Below are 20,000 nucleotides of genomic sequence, written 5' to 3'. Positions count from 1 at the left end.
ATATTTTGCTTTTTTCTTGACGGATATCAATTTTCACCAAAGTCTGATTTTGTCTTTAAACCATCTTAGATAACAGATCTTCCAAATTAAACTATAGAAATGTCTGTGCCCTTTAGATCAAATATGTATAATTAGTTTCTGCCTGTTTTGTGATATGACCACTCTCTGGTAAAAGGTTGGTAGTTTAGGCAAGAGAAGAGAAGAGAAGAGAAGAGAAGAAAAGAAAAGAAAAGAAAAGAGAGAGATCCATGGTGGTCGAGCGAGCTAGGGAATGAAGAGAGGGATTGGCGTATTCGAGAGCAAAGCCATGAATCAGGAATAAAATGTTATTTTATGATGATTTTTTTATTTTTTTATTTCTATTTTTTACAGCTGTGACATTTTAAAGCACAACACTGCAGGAAGGTGTTCCAACTTGAAGCCAAAACAATAAAATCCTGCTTACACGTTGTTGCATCAGTGTTGGAAATCTTATAAATAATAATATATCAAACACAGGATAAATTTTACTGCAGAACCACTATCTTTGGTACTTTAAGTTTCTATTATACAGACACTGCCTGGTACAGAAATGTCCCATATACACAGCAATATAATAAGAAAAGAGAAAATACAGGTACAGGCTCCCACTCCTATAAATGTAATACGTGTTTATTTGCAATACATGAACTTTTAGAAAAATCCCACATAGTTTACCTTTAATCTCAGCGAACTATAAATTTAATTTAAATACCTGTTCAAGCCTTAAAGATGCTCAATAGCCTATATTTTACCCATACAAAAAATAAATTAGTTTTTCTTTATAGAAGAACCACATTTATCATCTCACAACCCCACAAACTTATCTTGTAATCCTTTGGAGGATCCCATTAAATAACTCCAACTCAACCAGCCGAAACAGTGAAATGCTGCTTACGCTTTGTTGCATCAGTATTGAAAATCTTATAAATAATAATATATCTAACACAGGGGACATTTTACTGCAGAACCTTTGATACTTTCAGTTTAGTTTGCTGAAAACACCTCTGTACTGTGACTTGTGTATAGTTTTGAATGCAGGACTGGAAGATTTTTCCATTCTTGTATTCTTTTTTTTTTTAAACAATCTGTTTATTGGATTTTACATTTTTATAAAACAAACAAACAATACTGTTCCATACACCAGTAATTGGAAGTGAATACAAAATACTACAGAACAGATAACAACCCCCCTCCCCCCTCCCATAGGCACCTATAGCCCCAAGAAATTGGCAAATATAGTTGAAAAGTAAAGATAAACAAACAAAGGAAAAACAAAAAAAGATGGGTTGTGATAAAAGAATAGATAAAATGATAAAATAAATAACAATAATAAAAATAAGTAAATTAATAAACAAATAAAAAAAAGATAAATAAAATCAATAAGAAATAACAAATACCTAACTTATTATATATACATATACATATTTAATTTAAAAAAAATGTAGTAAAAAAAACAGATAACAAAAAATAAGTAAATACAATTAAAGGGACATTCTTGTATTCTTAAGTAGAGAATCTGAGTACTGGAGGTAGACAGAGAGATGATGATGATGATGATGATGAAGATGGTATCAGTGGAGATGGGTGGATGGTAAGTGAGTGAAGGTGAAGGGGGGAAGATAAAGGTTGCTGCTAATTATGTCCAGAATGAAAGAAAAACAGGAGAGAAGATGAGAATTCAAGAACAGAGACATTTAATTATAGGGACGGGGTCATGGGAGCAGGGTGGGCTGCACACCGGGGGTTTAATTCAACATCTGTGTGTGTGTGTGTGTGTGTGTGTGTGTGTGTGTGTGTGTACCTGAGGGCAGGGAGATGCTCGGCATTGGATAATATCCACAGAGACTTTTGTAACTCACAAATTAGCCACTCGATCGCCACGTCTCTCAACACTGGACACTCCCTGATCCAAATTGATTGATTTTTTTGCTTTGATATTGTGAGCCAAGAATCCATCAATAACACAATAATCATGTTTGACACGAGGCTGCTTTAATTGTGAGCCTGTGGGGAGCCTCAGTGTTCAGATAACATTTTATTTTATTCTTCAGAAGAGTGGAAATCAATGTGAAACATCTCCGGAGCTGTTTGCAGTATTTGTTCCACTTGAAACTGCCAACATGTTTCCTTATCCTCCAATATTTACTGGATGAGCTTTGCCGCTGGAATAGTAATGGCATTGTTACTGTGGTTACCTCCACTACTAATTAGCTGTGCAGGTGAGATGTCAGCCGTCCAATCAGGCGCAGGCACAGCTGCTGCCATGGCGACTGTTGGCATGTTTGTGTGTGTGAGTTGTCTTTTGTGTTTGTTAATGTGTGATCCTATAATTACTGGAGCTTCCTGATGCCGGGTGAGAGTTGGCAGGTGTACCAGAACAACAAGCTGCGGATTATGAATATTAAAAGTTGTGTCGAACATTTGCTGTTAATTTAATTTTCTCCATCAGCTCCACAGCGAATTATTAATATGTGTGTATAATAGATTTATATTGTCTCATGTGCATAAAGGCTTAGGAGCTTCACCTGATGCTGTAAAACCCAATGTTGCTTGTTTGTTATTATAACTAGTTTTTCCTTTTCAATACAACAAAGGTTTGTGCAAAAAGTAATTTTAACTTAAAATATTGGGTCAAATAGCAAGATTATTTTGAGTTAACTCAATTGTTTTTGTTGTCTTGACATAAAATTATTTCGCAGCATCGACACTCAAATATTTGTTTGTTTTACAGTTTGGACCAGTCAGATGAGAACAGTGTGTTGATTATATTTTAGGATTTATACTGTTTGAGTTGCTGTGGAGCCCCAACATTGGAAAAAAAAAACAATACAACATTGTCATGCAAATCAAAAATGAAAAATAATATTGAGGGTTAAATAATTAAAATAGTGTGTTGAAACAAAGATGCATTAGTTTCTTTTTACAGCCAAAGTTGGTAAAAAAAAAGAAGAAGAAGAAGAAGAAGAAGAAAGAAACAGTTAGATGGTAAAATAAATTAAAACATTTTAATCTAAAAAAGATTCTCTCCATCCTTAACAAATAATACACAGCCTTTTAATTATTATATGTTAATTCGGAAAATTGGTAATATGGTTATGAAGTGAAAATGAGGGAATAGATAAATAGCCTAGTTAAATGTGTGCCAAGAACAAAACAAAGGGAGAAACAGGTTTAAAAATTAAAATGTGCGTGTGAAAGATAAGTACAAGTGTACTGCCAAACAATAATTCACCTTTGTATTTATTATTTAACCAGGAATAAAAGACTCATTGAGATCTTTTTCAGCAGTGTCCAGGCCAACATGAGCAGCAGAACAAATAACAGACCCGTCAGTCTGCCATCCAGCTGTGAGAGCAACAAAATTATCAGAATAAAAAAAAGTAAAGTTGCGTTTTAAGCTTTCCAATAAGCTTCTCCAATAAAAGGTGCATGTGGTTGCATGTGTAACCACAAGTTGTATTTAATTAAAAATAAAATCTATTTAACTGTATTATTCAATCAAAACCTTTATTTATTAACATCCCTAAACAAACCACAATATAATTAAGGTAACGCTTTATATTAAGGTCCTTGTAATAACCATTAATTAACAAGTAATAAGGCCCTTGTAAGTCCTTACAAGATGCTTATTAACATTATTGTGTGTTTATAAGCTTATATAAGTGTTAATAATGGCATTACAAACACCCATGACCCACCCATTATGTCTTTGCCATGCCTTTATTAATCTTATTTTGTTTGCTTATTGATATTAAAATATACTTTATTGCTCATCTATTATAAGTTAACTATAAGTTAACTATGCTTTTTGCAACTACCGGATCTAAAGCGAGAACAATGCCTTATTACTTGTTAATTAATGGTTATTAAGGACCTTATTATAAAGCGTTACCTATAATTATAACGTTTTTTATTCTACAAAGACAAGTAAAAGTATTAACTGGTCAGTTTCGGGGCTCTTGTAGTTATTGTTAAATGATTAAAGCAGCAAATCCTGTTCTAACATGATAAATGACACATTTAGTTTCCTACGCTCCATTGTAGTACGCAGACTAATATTTTGTAGGGATGAATGAAAGCATTGTAAATGGAAAAATAAAGATTAGCAATCTACCCGGGTAATATTGGATGCCTGTGTGTGTGTGTGTGTGTGTGTGTAAGTGTGTGTGCATTAGTGTGTGAGCTCTGAGGGGAAATTCCTCTCTCAGGGCTGGGAGTTCTTCCTGTCGTAGAGCTGTGTTTGTACAGCCTGGCTTTGTCGGGATATCCTACCCTGCCCATGTCTGAGAGGGAGAGAGAGGGAGAGATGGAGGGAGGGAGGGAGGGATGGCAGGAGGGAGAGAGAGAGAGAGAGAGAGAGAGAGAGAGAGAGAGAGAGAGAGAGAGAGGGGTCAGGCTGAGAAACTGGAGCAGTGACAGAGGCAGTTGCAGAGTTTGGAGGATGGAAAACAAGGTTGAACCTTCATTAAATAGAATTTGACATGCCATCACAAATGTCTGCTCAGTGGTTTGAATTAGCATAGTTTGCTCTAATCCTGAGCTTTAGCGCTGCTAGACTAATGTGACACTGGAGGCCGAAGGGACGGACGGCCAGACGAGCAGACAGCCTGCAGCCTGAAGGCTTTATCATCACGACTAACTCCCTTGTTTTTAATTTTTAATGTCTCGTGTTGTTGTTTTTTCGGGAAACCCCTCTTATCTCCGGCCATGCCCGGCTCAGACCGGCCGCACATGCCGTGACTGGCAACAATCAGAGTGAGATCTGAGTGGAAAACAGGTTGTTTCTGTACAGCAGCAACAGTTTAGATGGAGAGGAAATAAAACGGACAAGAAGTCGGAAATTAGATGTGGGAAAAAAGTCAAATATCCACTTGTACACCCAAAAAATAAGATGAGATAAGATAAGATACTTTATTGTTCTTGAGGGGAAATATTTGGGCTTTGGTGCAATAATGCTACACACAGCTGCAATCAGCTTAAAACACCAAGACACAATGGCAAATTAAACCAAACAGACAATTAATGAAACATAAATGATGTACAACATCATGTTAGTGTTAGTGAGAAAAATTGGTTGATTTGGTGTTAGTGGACCAAGATTTCTCTAGTTGATCAGTTGTTTTTAAAGTTGTTTTTATGCTGAGTGACTTTTTACAAGAAACATTTGAGCATCTCTCTTGTACATAAGATTTAAAGTGGTGTTCTTGCATCATTCATTGCAAAAAAACCAAAATCAAAATCATATGAGTGTCAGTGGAGTTTCATTAGTCGAGGAAATGCCAAATATAATCTCACATTTGAATCCATCTTCAGTCATGTTCCTCTCAGCACAAAGCTGATAATATTGTGTACAAGTTCAGATTTGGACAGATATGAATAAAACCTACAGTGTGTTATTTAAACATACTGATAGTGATATGTCTCATGGAGTATCATGTAAACTGTAAACAGTTTTTGAGAGACTGTACAGCGTTTAAACAGGAAGTATACTAGACTGTTTATTTCCTCATTAAATAATTAAACAAGCTGCAGCTAGAAATGCAACAAAGAGTTGAAACCAGTGTCCTCTTGCTTCTTTCTTCAGTGACTGAAACTGAGCAGAGTTTTCGGTTTGTCAAACAGGTGTAACTAATTAATTAATTTATTATAAATGTCTGCATTGCATGGCACTAATCTGCAGAAAGGAGCACATCAGTACTTTTATTAGTTCCACCTGCGGGTTTCTTCTGTGATGAAATAGACTGTAAATCATATTTAGGTGGAGACAATAAGAAACAAAAAAGATCTAATGCAAGCAAGGCTCTCATGATTCAGGTTAAAATAGTAATTCACAATGTAGAAGAACATCTAATGAACAAAATGGACAGAGAGGAAATTAAAAACAGGTGATGGTCATCAAGAAAACATGTCAGTCAGATCCGAAAATGGAAGATGGGAGAAGTTAGCCTCAAGGAATTTCTGCCAGAAAGCACTTTCAGGCTGACATCTTGCTTCTTTCAAAAAAAAAAAACTCAAACCATGATAATTTTTTCCCCCTATAAGCCGAAACAAAATAGTGCTTCCTGGCAGAAAGCCCTGCAGGGTTACTTCTCCTAACAGGGACTCACCTGTCAGAGTAACTGGAGAGCTGCGCTTTGTGTAAAAAATGTACATGTCACCTGCAGTTTTTTATTTGGACAACTAATAGGAAATGGTTTTGTTAAAGGAAGTACTGTTATGTGTTCAGTAGATATCTAAAATGAGGTCCCCGTGTCTCTCTGTTTGGCTTTCTTCCAGATAATAATATAATAATAAAAAATCTGCAGGAAACAGTCGTACAAACAGTTATTCTTCAGTGACTTGTACGGGGAGAACTTGACTATGACGGCATATTAGGGCCAAATAGGAATTAAAATACAAACCTGAGGGTTTTTTTTCTTGCAGATTGTATTTAGAGAAAAAAGTCGCAGATTTAAGAGATTTAAAGTGGCAAATCTGTGCGAAAAACATCGCAGATTTACGAGAAAAAGTGAAGAAAAAATACTTTTTTCTTGCAGATTCACCACTTTAAATCTAGTAAATCTCAGCATTTTTTTCTCGTAGATTTGCCACATTTTGCCACTGAACTTTTTTCTCAAAATATCCCCCTCCCCCGGGTCCGTATGTTGTTTTTTTTACACATTCTGGCTGTATGTAATATCCTCCAATATTCTCTAGAGTTGAAATTTGGAATTTGCGAGTATTTCAATGAGTTTTTTTGTGAACATGCCAACCACAGTTAGAAGTGATCTTATAAAGCTGAATTAGTTACAAAAATGTAGCATGGTAAAACAACATCATGCAAGAATTGTTTCAGGGTTTTTTTTTTTAGGATTTTGCACCTCTATTGTTTCAGAGTGCAGTTCACGTGTCCACTGCTGTCATAAATATGAACAGCTGCACGTGTGCATTTGTTACAATGACATTTCAGTCAAAAACTACCAAGTCAACTTTGGTAACAGCCAAACAAGCAAGTGTAGCAACACAAGATATAGCAAACCAGCTAATATTACTGACTAGTCCAGAAGCTAGAAGGCCAGCTCGGCATCTGTCTGCAGCCTTTTATTAATGAAGATCTCACCAATCACTAAAAGTCCCTCTCTCGTTTTTCTGACATCAAAGGGAAAACAAGAAAAATTTCTTTTTTTTTTAAATACTTTATTACAAGGCTTCTTACTTTCACAAACATAATGAGTCATTTTGTTTTCTTTCCAATATTGTACCTTGCATTTCCCCCCCCCTTTTTTTTCAAGGTATATATTCACAAAGTAAATAACAAAAACATAGGGTAAACAGACAAACATATATACAAGGCAAACTGGTATTCCCCAAATGAGGATCTCCAAGAAAAGAAATAAACAGAAAAATGTCTTGATAAAATATAATCTAGTTTCACCAAAGTCAGTGACATAGTAAGTGGAGATTTTTTGGCATTTTGTATGTGGCACTGTGTGAATAATCACAGTAGTTTATTCTGGTTGTTCAAAGGTTTTTCGTTTTAATTTGACAGCAGCAAGTTGCAAATTGGCCGTGTTTTTCATTGCGAGGTTCAAATTTTACTTTTTTTCAGGAGAAAGAGAAACAATTTAGCTCTGAAATGTGAAAGAAGACATAATAATGGTTGTCATTTAAACAAAGATGTTTCTTATCACTGTTTTGAGATGGACTATTGTCCTCCATCTCCTCTATAATGATTACACACACACACACACACACACACACACACACGCACACACACGCACACACACATTTCCCATTATGTCATTTCCCTGCTGTCATCACTTTGGCCATTACGGCACAAATAACACTCAGATGTTGTTTGAGTCCGTACGAGGTAAAAATATCACTTTATCGTTAGCTGAGATCTTATCAGCTTCTTCTTTGTGATGTTTACTGTTTGATTTTCCTCTCCGAGTGTGTTTTCTCTAACAGGCTGTGAGGTCACTCTGCCTTCGCTTTAGACCCTCTAATGGCCGCAGGTCTCTCTGACATCACAGATTTTGTGATTGCAAAACAAATTGCACCGTGTCCCTGTGAGTGTGTGTTTTGGAAAGCTTGTCAGGAAGAGTTTATTCTCTTTTAGTCTTATCAGTGGTTGTTGTTGTGATTTTAACTTGGTAACCATGGTAAGATTGACCCCTCCTGGCTGCCATACAGGACCCCCAACCTTATCAACAGGGCTGAGCTCAGATACACCCTTCCTGTATCAATGAGGATATCATATCTTACCTGGCCATGAGCACTTGTAGGTGACGAGGTGAGGGGAAAAGAAAAAGGCTCTGGACTTCCCACAGGTCTTAACCTGCAGGAACAGTTGGCAGGCAGAGAGGGAGAGGCACACGGTGGATGGAAGGAAGGGTGAGGAAGAGGGAGGAAGAGGGAGGGCGATTGGAAGGACGATAAGGCTAAGAGGCCAGCAGTGAGCTAATGCTGCGTGTGCATTTTGTAGTTGTGGACGATTCATCATACACTGTAAAAAAAACCTGTTGTTTTTACGGTAAAAAAACGGCAGCTGTGGTTGCCAGAATTTTACCGGAATAAATACGATAGAACTTTTTTTAATATTACGGTAAAAAGATATTTGCACAGTTGATTTCACATTTCACGTTTCACATTTTTTACTGTATAAATAAGTTTTTCCATCAAAAGAAACGCTGTTCTGCCATATAATTGACAAGAAAATACTTTATAAATGCCACATAAATTAAAGATTTTGCCATAAAATATTACATTATATTTATGTTAGAGATATGGTGTTTCGTATATTTAACATTGAGAAAAAGTATTTTTTTACAAAAGAGAAAAAATCATTAGAGCAAAAATTACAGTGACGCTTATATATATGTATATATATATATATATATATATATATATATATATATATATTTAATACATATTACAGTGTATTTAAAATTGGAGTAATGTATTTTTCAAAAAATAAAACTGTAAAAAATAATGTTTTGGCTGATATATACATTTACAGTGTTTCATTGTTACTAAAACTGAATTAACCCATTTATCATTTTACGGTCACTGTAAAATCTACAGACATTTTTTTTACAGTGTAAACAGTCTGATCCCTAAAATCAGAAAGAAGGTTTGGAAGAAAAAAACACCATCTTCTGCTTCTGCTCTTTTTAACCCTTGTGTAGTCTTTATATTCAATGTACTCCTGGTCCTTGGAGTAAAAAATTACCCGCCATTACAAACTTAACTCTTAAAATAAAGCTGCATTATTGCATTTAAACCCCCAAATTTATTTTCCACAAAGAACTCACCGGTCTTTCATCAAAAACTGTGAATATGTTTTTTTTTCCCCTCTTCATAGTTCAGAAAAACTTAAGGGAAAATAATGACTTGAACTACTTTGGCAGTAACATACTTAAAATGTTACAAAACAGTGTTTCTTTTGATGGAAAAACCTTTTATTTATACAGTAAAATTTTTAAAATAAAATCGCAATCTTAAATGTGAAATCAACAGTGCTAATATCTTTTTACCGTAACATTAAAAAAAGTTGCACCGTATTTATTACAGTAAAGTTCTGGCAACCACAGCTGCCAGTTTTTTACTGTAAAAACAACAGGGTTTTTTTTTTTACAGTACAGTATCCAATGACTTATTAAAGCTGTGATTCTGTAGAGAACTAATGTGATTATAATGGACTGCAGGATGTGGCAGTGTAAAGATGTAAATCATGAATACTAAACATTACTTCAGGTGAGTTTTAAGCCAAAGCTTAATGAGTCCAGCTGGTGCGTCTGTGGGCTTCCTGCTGTAATGAACTGTCTGCTCCCCACCACATCTCATTATCTCTGAAACTTCTCTGTGTGGGTTTTCTTCCACTCCCCCTTCTCCTAACATTCTTCTTATCTTATCGCTCCTCTATTCTTTCATGCCCTCTCTTTTTTATCTCATCATCTCTTTGTCTGACCTCTTTGTTCTCCATCACATATCTGATATCTGAAACAAACTCCAGGAGTCCCACAAATCGTTATTCCGCCACAGCTGCTGTTCTCCTCTACCTTTCTTTGCCCTTTTTTCTCCACATACGCCTACATAATTATCCTTTCTACCCCCTTTTTCTCAGTCCTTTGCTCCTTTTCCTCCTCAGCTGTTGCAGTACAGATTTACTGGATGTTCCTCCACTTGAAACAAACTCCTGACTCAGTGTTTTCCACACCACCAATTTTCTCATTGGAACATTTTGCACCTTCATTGCAACCTTTCATCTTCTCTTCTCCTCCTGGTGCGACGCCGCAAGCTAACGTTAGCGGTGCTGCCGACCTCCTGCCCTCAACCGGCCTCCAAATCCCTCACTCACCTCCTGCCACCTCCTACAGTATCTATCTCCTCCCCCTCTCCTCCCTCTGGCAGTATATGCTCTCATAGCCGAGACGTGACTACACATCCATGTAGCCCTTTAGGAGAAACCTTACCCACAATGCACACAGTGGAACGATTTGCATGACAGGCGCTGGATTTCACAGAAGGAGGAATGGATGGAGAGTTGCAGGACAAAGTGTTGCTCTGAATTATTCATTGCTGATCTATAAGATGAACAAATGCATCAGAAAAGAGAAAGATGGAGGAAAAAAAATACCTGTCCTCTGTTATCTCTCCAGAGTGTGATGTCTCTGCGAGCTCAAAGTCATCATTTGAAGATGTCCAGCTTATGCCTCTGCTTATGTGCTGCAGGATGGCTTTATATATGCTGATTTAATCTCTACATAAAGCTATGAATTTTAATAAAATATCCACATTCAGTCACGTAGATTGTAACTGCTACAGCTTGCCCCATCTATCTAGAATTAACCTGCATGCTGCAGCCACAAAGACTTGTCAGAGAGTAAAAAAATAACTATCACACCTGCTCCAAGAGTGTGTTCATTAAATTGAACAGGATTTTTTTGGGCGTCCTCCCTCCCTATGCTGGTGTAGCGTCCTGTCTCTCTCTGCATGGCTGCAGGTTGAGTGTTTTTCTGAATCAGCACCCAGCTGCAGCCTCGGCGTGTTCAGGCAGTGAATCACTTCTGCCTTTTTTTTTCAAGGCTCAGGGCGATGATCGAAACACACAAACACTTTCCACAGCAGCGGAATAACATGAAGTATATGTAGTCGGTACTGCTGTCAAGTATAGCTTTGCACTTGTACTTCACTTAATATATGAAAAACATATGATCAGTTTATGCAGATTAAACTACACCGGCAGCAGTATGTACAGCTGTTAAAATGCTAAATCAAAAGCTTTTTGTTAATCTGATTACTGGATGTAGATGGTTGGGATAAGACTGTGATTGGCCGCCTATTTTCAGATGTGTGTGTTGCAGGAGCACCATCGCTGCTTCCTGGGTTTAGTCACACTGATGATTATTGTGATTGGTTTAAAGTAATAGCATTTTTTCGGTAACACTTTACAATAACCATCATTTATAAATGGTAAACAAATAGTTTATTAATGTTTAATCATCATTTATAAACCGTATATAAGCCATTTAGAATGGTAAATGCATCATTTATTAATGTTTAACTAACTAAATCATACATAAATGGCAAATAGATGGTATATTAATGTAAGTTTATAGGTACTTTACCATTAACAAACAATTAAATTATAATGAATAGTTTATTAATAGTTTTAGTTGCACTCATTATAACATTTTTAACACCAAATTAAGTATGTTAATGATTTTGAAATGATTCATATACCTTCAAGAAATTGGTTGAAAACATTTACCATTACATTAAATATGTATAGCACTTTGTAAATGGTTAATAATTGGTTTATAAACCATCTATAAACATCATTTAGTTGGTTATTGTAAAGTGTTACCTTTTTTTCTCCTTATCCCAGAATGATTACATCTGCAGCCAGAATGCACATGCACCAGTATAAATATTCAGTTATAGGATACATTTACTAACTTTGCATGGTGACTTTTACTTGTCATGGAGTATTTTTAAACAGTGAGATTTGCTTCTGTTACTCAAGTAAAATATCTCAATACCACCTTCCTCCATCTTTATTTTAATCCACCTATTGCATTATGTATAAAGGACATTATGCGTTATGTATATAGGATGCAATTACTCACAGAGGCCATATAAAGTTTTTGACACTTGAAAGTAAAGAAAACTCTGCATGCACCACACAGTAAGCCTGCTGAATGCAACCTAGTAAATAATGCCCTCTAAGTTTTATATACTAGATACTGATGCTTACTACACAGCTCATCTCTTCATTTAAGACCTCTCTCTGGCCTCCAAATACACCAGAATTGATGTTTGCTGTTAAATATGATATAAACTCAAAAATGTATATTAGTGTTGCATGTTAAACAGACAATTTCTCTGTTTTCTTCTTTACAGAAGTCCTTCTCTCTGGTCTTGGAGGCTCTGGACTACGACAATGACACATCAGAATCAGGTGAAACTGCGGTGTGTGTGTGTGTGTGTGTGTGTGTTTCTGTCCATGTGAAGGTTAAAAGGGTAAAAGAAAGGGAGGCTGAAAAAAATAATAAGCTTGACATTTTCCAACAGACAAGGTCGAAAGAGGGAAAGGTTTTTTTTTATAATGAGTCTCCTCTTTCTTCAACATATTCTGGTTGTTTTGAAGTCTGAAGGATACTTAGCTAAGGTGTATAACAGCTATATATGCTGTAAAAAGTAAATGTTGTGAATTTTTTGGAATATTGTTCCATCGCCTCCATGTCAGAAAAAGCAGATAGAATACTGTTTTCTATTATTTCTATTGTTTGGTTAATCATCGGTAAAGTTTTTAGCAATTTTTGTTACATTTTTTCCACCATAATGATGCTATTTAGCAACTGCCTAGAAACATTCCCAATCAGCGCTGCCACACGCTCCTCTGACTGGGACAGAATTATTACTAAATGTAAAGAAGTGAATAATATATCTCCATCATAATAATAACAACAATATTTAGATATTATATAGATTATTAGGCTTTATATATCACAATGTATAAATTAATTACTCAAACCTTGCCGGGAGTTTAATTGTCCGCTACTCTGCTGACAGCACCACTGATTTACTTCCTTTTCACTTTTTATGCTGCCAAACAAAACAAGTTTGTTGTTTTGCAGCTGTTGGACGTCAGTGTTTCACTTTCTGACTCTGAGAAATTCCTCTTCTTTTTTAATTAAAACCTACTTTAAAACATTGTTTACCTCCTTCAACCAAAAAGCTGTGAAAACTTTTAAGTCTTTGCTCTGAATGTAAAATATTCAGTGAACTTGTTTGAGTATATTACTATAATTACTTTTATTTACTTGCTAATAAAGCTGACTTAAAAGGGGGGGAAAAAATCCTCTTTTTTGGCCATATTGCGCCCTTCGGTGTCGTAAACTCTGATTCAGATTACTGAAGGCGAGTCATCTGAATCGGGTATACATTATATATATATATTATATATATCAGGGCGTGACATTTAAATGATGCTTGTTTCGAGCCGCCACATTTATCAACAGCCGATCATTTTCACGCTGTGATTGGAGAGATACGATCGTTTGATAAATCCCACGTGAACCCTGTCGTAAGACGAAATATACGCTCAGATCTGCGCTCGTTTCTGCGCTCGTTTGAATAATGAGGGCCAGTGTGTTTTGGACTGGAGGGCAGCTTTCTCCCTTTTATTAAGTTACTTTTCAACATTTCCATCGAGACAAACAATTCCCGAGCACTTGTTTACAAGTTTGTGTGGTTCAACATGGTGAAACAATGTGAAAATATCTTAGGTCTTTTATCCAGACCCTTTAATTTCCTGCTCGTCTCCTTGTTGTTGCTCCTCATAATCAGGAAAAGCTCCATGACAGAGAATGTGAGCTGCATGCTATAAAAAGCACAACACACACACACACACACACACACACACAGATGGAGACAGATGTTCCTGTGCCTTCCTCATTCCTGTCATGCCACAGTCCTCTCTTTCATCCCACCGTCCTCTACCTCCCTCTATCCAAAAGATGGCTGAGAGATAATGAGGAACTGGGAATCTTCTCCTCCTCTGTGTTCGCTTCTCCTCTTCCCTCTCTCCCTCTCTCCTTCTCTCTGCCCTCCGGCACCACTCCAACATCTTGTTTGCATTTTCTATCGTTCCACCCTGAGCTCCTGACAGCCTTTACATTGGGTCTAAAGCCGTCCGCTAGGCCGCTAGCTTAGCTCAACCCAAACACGGCCGTCCTGTAGCAGTCTGACTGGACTTATCAGGCCCGGCTGCTAATCAGAGAGGATTACCCATATTACACTCCTTGGAAATACTGAGACAATATCATGTCTTTGAGCTCAGATAGTACGACCTTCACTGAGTTCTGTTTAAAAACCGTGTAGCTGGTGTTAATGTGTGGGCCGTACCTTTGTCTGCAGGGGATGATTCCACTTTATTAGGTTACAAGTTTGGAAAAACAAGCAGTTAGACAGGTTTTAAATAGCTTAGCCAGGATAAATAAAATCCCTTTATTTGGAAATGAAACAGCACAACACTATTCTGTTTATGCTCATGCAGAGGACTGAGGAAGGCCAAGGGGTAACACTTTACAAAAACCATCATTTATAAATAGTAAACACATAGTTTATTAATGTTTAATCATCATTTATAAACCATTTATAGGCCATTTAGAATGGTAAATACATCAATATTTACTGTTTAACTAACTGATATACCATCTATTAGCCATTTAGAAATGCTTTAATGTAAGTTTATAATTAATTTACCATTAACAAACAATCACATTTAATGAATAGTTTATTAATAGTTTTAGTTGCACTCATTATTACATTTTTAACACCATATTAAGTATGTTAATGATTTTGAAATGATTCTTATACCTTTAAGAAATTGGTTGAAACCATTTAAAGATTAAATATGTATAGCACTTTGTAAATTGTTAATAATTGGTTTATAAACCATCTATAAACATTACTTAGTTGGTTATTGTAAAGTGTTACCGGCCAAGGATGTATGGAGATAAAGGAAGTGGGAGCGAGAGGGGCGTTGATTATTCTGACCTTCTCATGTTCTCTCTGACAGGACAGGTGGATTTTTTTTTGGATGCTGAGTTCAAACAATCAACAATCTTTTGACAGAATCGCTGATTTCACCTCTTATAACAGACTTCTGTGTGCTGGTTAACCCTTTATCAGGCAAAGGACCATATTTGGTAACTTGAGCCAATCAGTAAATCATACGAGATTCAAGCTTTCCTTTATTGTCATTGTATTAAAAAAAGTATACAACTAAATTTACGTGTGCTTCTCATATATAAGGTGCTTTAAAAAAAGACATTCAGACATTACGCACATGTAATAAGTAGTCTAAAAAGATAATAAATAGTTTAAAGGGAAAAGATAAAGTGGTGATGGATGCAAATGATGTGTTATTGTCTATTTAGGGTTGCTGTGGGAAAGAGACTATAATAAATATAATAATAATATTAATAATGACTCAATTGACCTTGATTTGCAATATGAAAATGAAACATTTAGCAAAAAGTCTTGTAATATCCTCCAAAAACACTTCAGGGTTGACATTTTCAATTTCCAGGAGTCCCTATAAAGGGTTAATAAACCATTTATATTTTCTCCTGGCTAACCTCTAGCACACTTATAAATAAACATTTTGATAGTGCTATTTAATTTATGTCCTTAGCACAGAGGCATTACGTTTTTGGTTGTCCTGTCAATACATATCTCAGGAACATATTGAGGGAATTCCTTCAAATGTGGAACAAATGTAAAATGTAATTTCAAGGATGAACTGATTTGATTTTATTGTGATCTCACAAAAAAAAAAAATTGGGCCATAACTGAAGAATTCAGATGCTAATTATAACAGAATTTTCACAATGTTCTGCAGAAAAACACTCCGTCTTTGTTTAAAACTGATTGCACAGATCTTCCGTGCTGCTGGGTTGAAGATGTTTGTGAAGCATCCAACCTTTTAATAATTTGTAGTTTCTTTGCGACATCGTCCATATTTGAAGCTCTTTCTTGCTTCAAATTCAACCACAAGGCGATAATTCTAGATTTCATTTGTGATGAGTCGCAGCATACTTGTGATATTAAACTTACTGTAGTGAAATCTGTCACAATGAGTGAGAGGAAATGATTAAATGTTGCAAATAGCAGCTTGCATGTGGTGAACTGGCCCCTGGAGATTTGTTTCAAACATGTTTGATTGTTAATTGCTTTGTGTTTGTTGCACATCTGACTTCTTTATAGCCATGTCACTGCCTTCCCAAACTCAGTATTTATACCTTGGAGAGTTTTCTAGTAAACAAAGTTGTTTATCACCATCATTGTGCATATCTCACTTGCTGACTTGTTGCCTGTCCTGAGACATAAAACAATTACAGAGCAGACTTTTGGAATAATTTGAAATCTGCACTGCTTACAGTCTCATCTTTGCCTTTGTTGCTACATTTCTCATCTCCATCACCAACTCTTCATCAGTGGATTAGCATGAAACTAATGACAATAAGAAATAAAATATTGGTAACACTTTTCTTGAAGGTATCGTCATAATAGTGACATGATACTATCATAACTGTGACATGATACAGTCATAAACGTGTCATAAACATTATGTCAATGTCATAAATGTTCATGACTGCTGTCATTAAGTGTCATTCGGTTTTTGTCATGACAAGTTGACATATTTTGTTTATGTCAAGTTGCCATGACAAAGATATTTTGTGGTAATGTCACTTTGATTAAAGTCAAGTTCTCATAATAAGGATATCCCAAACAAATTTAATGTCAAGTTGTCATGACAAAGATATTTTCTGGTAATGTCACTTTGATTAACCCATAAGAACCTATGGTGACACCCGTGTAACAAACACGTTACATCTTCTATTTATTGTTACCAGGCGAAGTTTAAACCCATTTAACAATTCTAATCCGTTAATACGGTGTCCAGTATTGCATTTAACTTGTTTTGACCATATTTCCTTAACAAATTAAAGTCACAATTTTGATAAACAAAAAGACACATGGTTATTTGTATTTATTTATTATCGATTTATTATTATTATGCTACTTAAAAACAAATCGAAAAAATAATTTGTTGTTAAACAGAACTAATAATGTCACAATTTTGATAGATGTTGTGGAGATGCAGAGAAAAAGGCAAATTTGTGTCTAGTTTTTTTAAATTTTAAAATACTAAATATTATAAACATAAATATTATAAACACATGTACTATAAGCGCCCAATGTAATGTTTATGTCACATCACAGATCTTTGACATTTAGGGATAGTGTTTTTGAAAACACATCAGAAATGGTGGTATATCCCCCAAAACTTTCCTTTAAGGAAAACTGGGTCTGGGTTCTTATGGGTTAAAGTCAGGTTGTCATAATCAAGACAACCCAAGGAATGTCAACTTGTCATGACAAAAACCGAATGACACTTAATGACAGCAGTCATAAACGTTGACACGTTTATGACTGTGTCATGTCACAGTTATGACAGTATCATGTCACTATTATGACGATACCTTCAAGTAAAGTGTTACCAAAATATCTGCTCCCTAGCACAACTAGTGGTCAAACACTCCACATAGAGTACATTTAATTCTGCCAATACAGTGTACAATAAACCAGAATTACTCTAAAATATCAGCAGTTTAATTTCCTCTTGGTTCTCTTCTGTCCACATATTTATCGGGTCATTCTGAGTGCAGTTTTGCTGCTGCGTCCACCCGCGATTCATCTGTATCGACGTAGAACTCACAGCCACAAACTGCCACCCCCGCTGGACAGAAAGTGAAATTCAATATTAGAAGCATTATAACCGAGAACAGCTTGTCTATAAAACTCAAGACACATGTTTAGACTTAGTGCTTTTATTAAGATAAGAATCATTTTATCAGGGCGACCTACTCTAGAATCAGAAACAAGAACTGCTCTGAGACTAACGGACATAAATCAGATGAAGAGGCAGAAACAGACTCCATCCAGCTGATCGATTGGCTTCCATTGGTCCACTGTATTGATCTCGGCCCAGGTGATGTGGAATAGCAAGTCAAAAGGAGGCGTTTTCTCTCCTGCGGTGTTTTCTGAGCCACTATGAAGGCCAGCAGGCACTTCACAGCCAGCAGCAGGCAGCGGGGGACCATCACCGGAGGCCACAAAGAGATTTAAGACTTCTTTCTACCTGCAGTCACATTCCTGCTTACATTCTGTAAAGTGTCATTTCAAAAGCAGCTCAAGGCTTCCTGTTGCTGCTGGCTTCTGCCATCTAACATTTTCTATTTTCTCTCTCTCTTTTTCTCTCTCTCAATTCAATTCAATTCAATTCAATTCAATTCAATTGGCTTTATTGGCATGACGTAACAATGTATATATTGCCAAAGCAACCATCAGAAAAAAGATAACAAGATAAGGAAAGCAATATTTACAATAAATTAGTATAATTCTGTTATTCATTTTAAAAGAAAAGAAAAACTAATAACAATAAAAGAAAGCAATATTTATATTCATTGAATTACAATCAACATATAATTTCTCTCTCTCTCGCTCTCGCTCTCTCTCTCGCTCGCTCTCTCTCTCTCGCTCTCTCTCTCGCTCTCTCACTCTCTCTCGCTCTCTCTTTCTCTTGCTCTCTCTCTCTCTCGCTCTCTCGCTCTCTCGCTCTATCTCTCTCTCTCTCTCGCTCTCTCTCTCTCTCTCTCTCTCTCTCTCTCTCTCTCTCTCGCTTTCTCGCTCTCTCAATTCAATTCAATTCAATTCAATTCAATTCAATTCAATTGGCTTTATTGGCATGACGTAACACTGTATATATTGCCAAAGCAAGCATCAGAAAAAAGATAACAGTAAGGAATATTGAAAGCAATATTTACAATAAATTATTATAATTCTATCATTCATTTTAAAAGAAAATAAAAACTAATAACAATAAAATATTTACAATCATTTTATTACAATCAATCTATCATTCATACAATCTAACTGTTCCAGCAAAGAAGAAGAAAAAATAAAAAATAAAAAATAAAAACAAAACAAACAATGCTGTGTGTCACTCGCTGTCCCTCAGTGTGACAGGCAGAAACATCTCTCTCTCTCTCTCTCTCTTTCTCTCTCTCTCTCTCTCTCTCTCTCTCTCTCTCTCTCTCTCTCTTTATCTTTCTCTCTGCTTGTGTTCAGTTATTATTGTGCCATCTCATCTCATCCCATTAGAGAGGAAATCAGACTCTGTTTTACACCTTCCCTGCTGTGCTGGCTCGTAATTTGGTTATTTTTTTCTCTTCCTCTCTCCTCCCATCTACTATTTTTTCTCACCAGGGAGAGAAATGGTGATGATAAAATTACCACTTTGACAAACCAGAGTTGTAAAATAATGAAAAACCCACAAAGCACTGCTGCAGCGTAATGAGTGTTTGGAAAACCGAACCCTCAGATTTGACAACAGGCAGCGGCCGGCGGTGAAACGCTGCTCTGTTCCCATTCCTCTTTTACTCACTTGAACACACACACACACACACACACACACACACACACACACACACACACACACACACACACATCGGCCAATATGTGCCTCTGTTTTCATTCCTTTGTGTTAAACCAGGGTGATCTCATCTCTCCATCAGGCAGTTTGCTATGTGTGTGTGTGTGTGCTAATAGCTGTCTCCCTTCCTCTTTGGCTCTGTCTGTCACACACACACACACACACACAAACACACACACACACACACACACACACACACTGTAGTGTACACCCCCCCTCACTCCATCACTGAGTCTTCTTTTTCTGCCTTTCTATCTCGCAATCTTTCCCTTTTAACTTCACCACCATCTCTTAAATACACACATGCATACATTGCAACACACAGATATACCCTCCACACACACACACACACACACACATATTCTCAGTGCTTTGTGGGCGTTAATACCCTGTCAGAGGAGATTATAACGGAGTTGGGGATGACAGT

The 20,000-nt window shown here is 36.3% G+C and overlaps 1 protein-coding gene across 1 annotated transcript in view; it reads left to right on the top strand.

Moving 5' to 3' along the window:
* LOC131970187 (protein jagged-1b) overlaps window positions 1–20,000 on the top strand; it is a 68,209-nt gene that overhangs the window by 24,274 nt on the left and 23,935 nt on the right. Inside the window, exon 3 of the mRNA XM_059331513.1 lies at window positions 12,409–12,466. Coding sequence (XP_059187496.1) covers window positions 12,409–12,466 — 58 coding nt within the window. The remainder of the gene's footprint in view (window positions 1–12,408; window positions 12,467–20,000) is intronic.

Source organism: Centropristis striata, chromosome 4 (genome assembly GCF_030273125.1).
Source record: "Centropristis striata isolate RG_2023a ecotype Rhode Island chromosome 4, C.striata_1.0, whole genome shotgun sequence".
In the NCBI taxonomy this organism is placed as follows: Eukaryota; Metazoa; Chordata; class Actinopteri; order Perciformes; family Serranidae; genus Centropristis; species Centropristis striata.
This window is presented reverse-complemented; position numbering and strand designations above follow the sequence as displayed.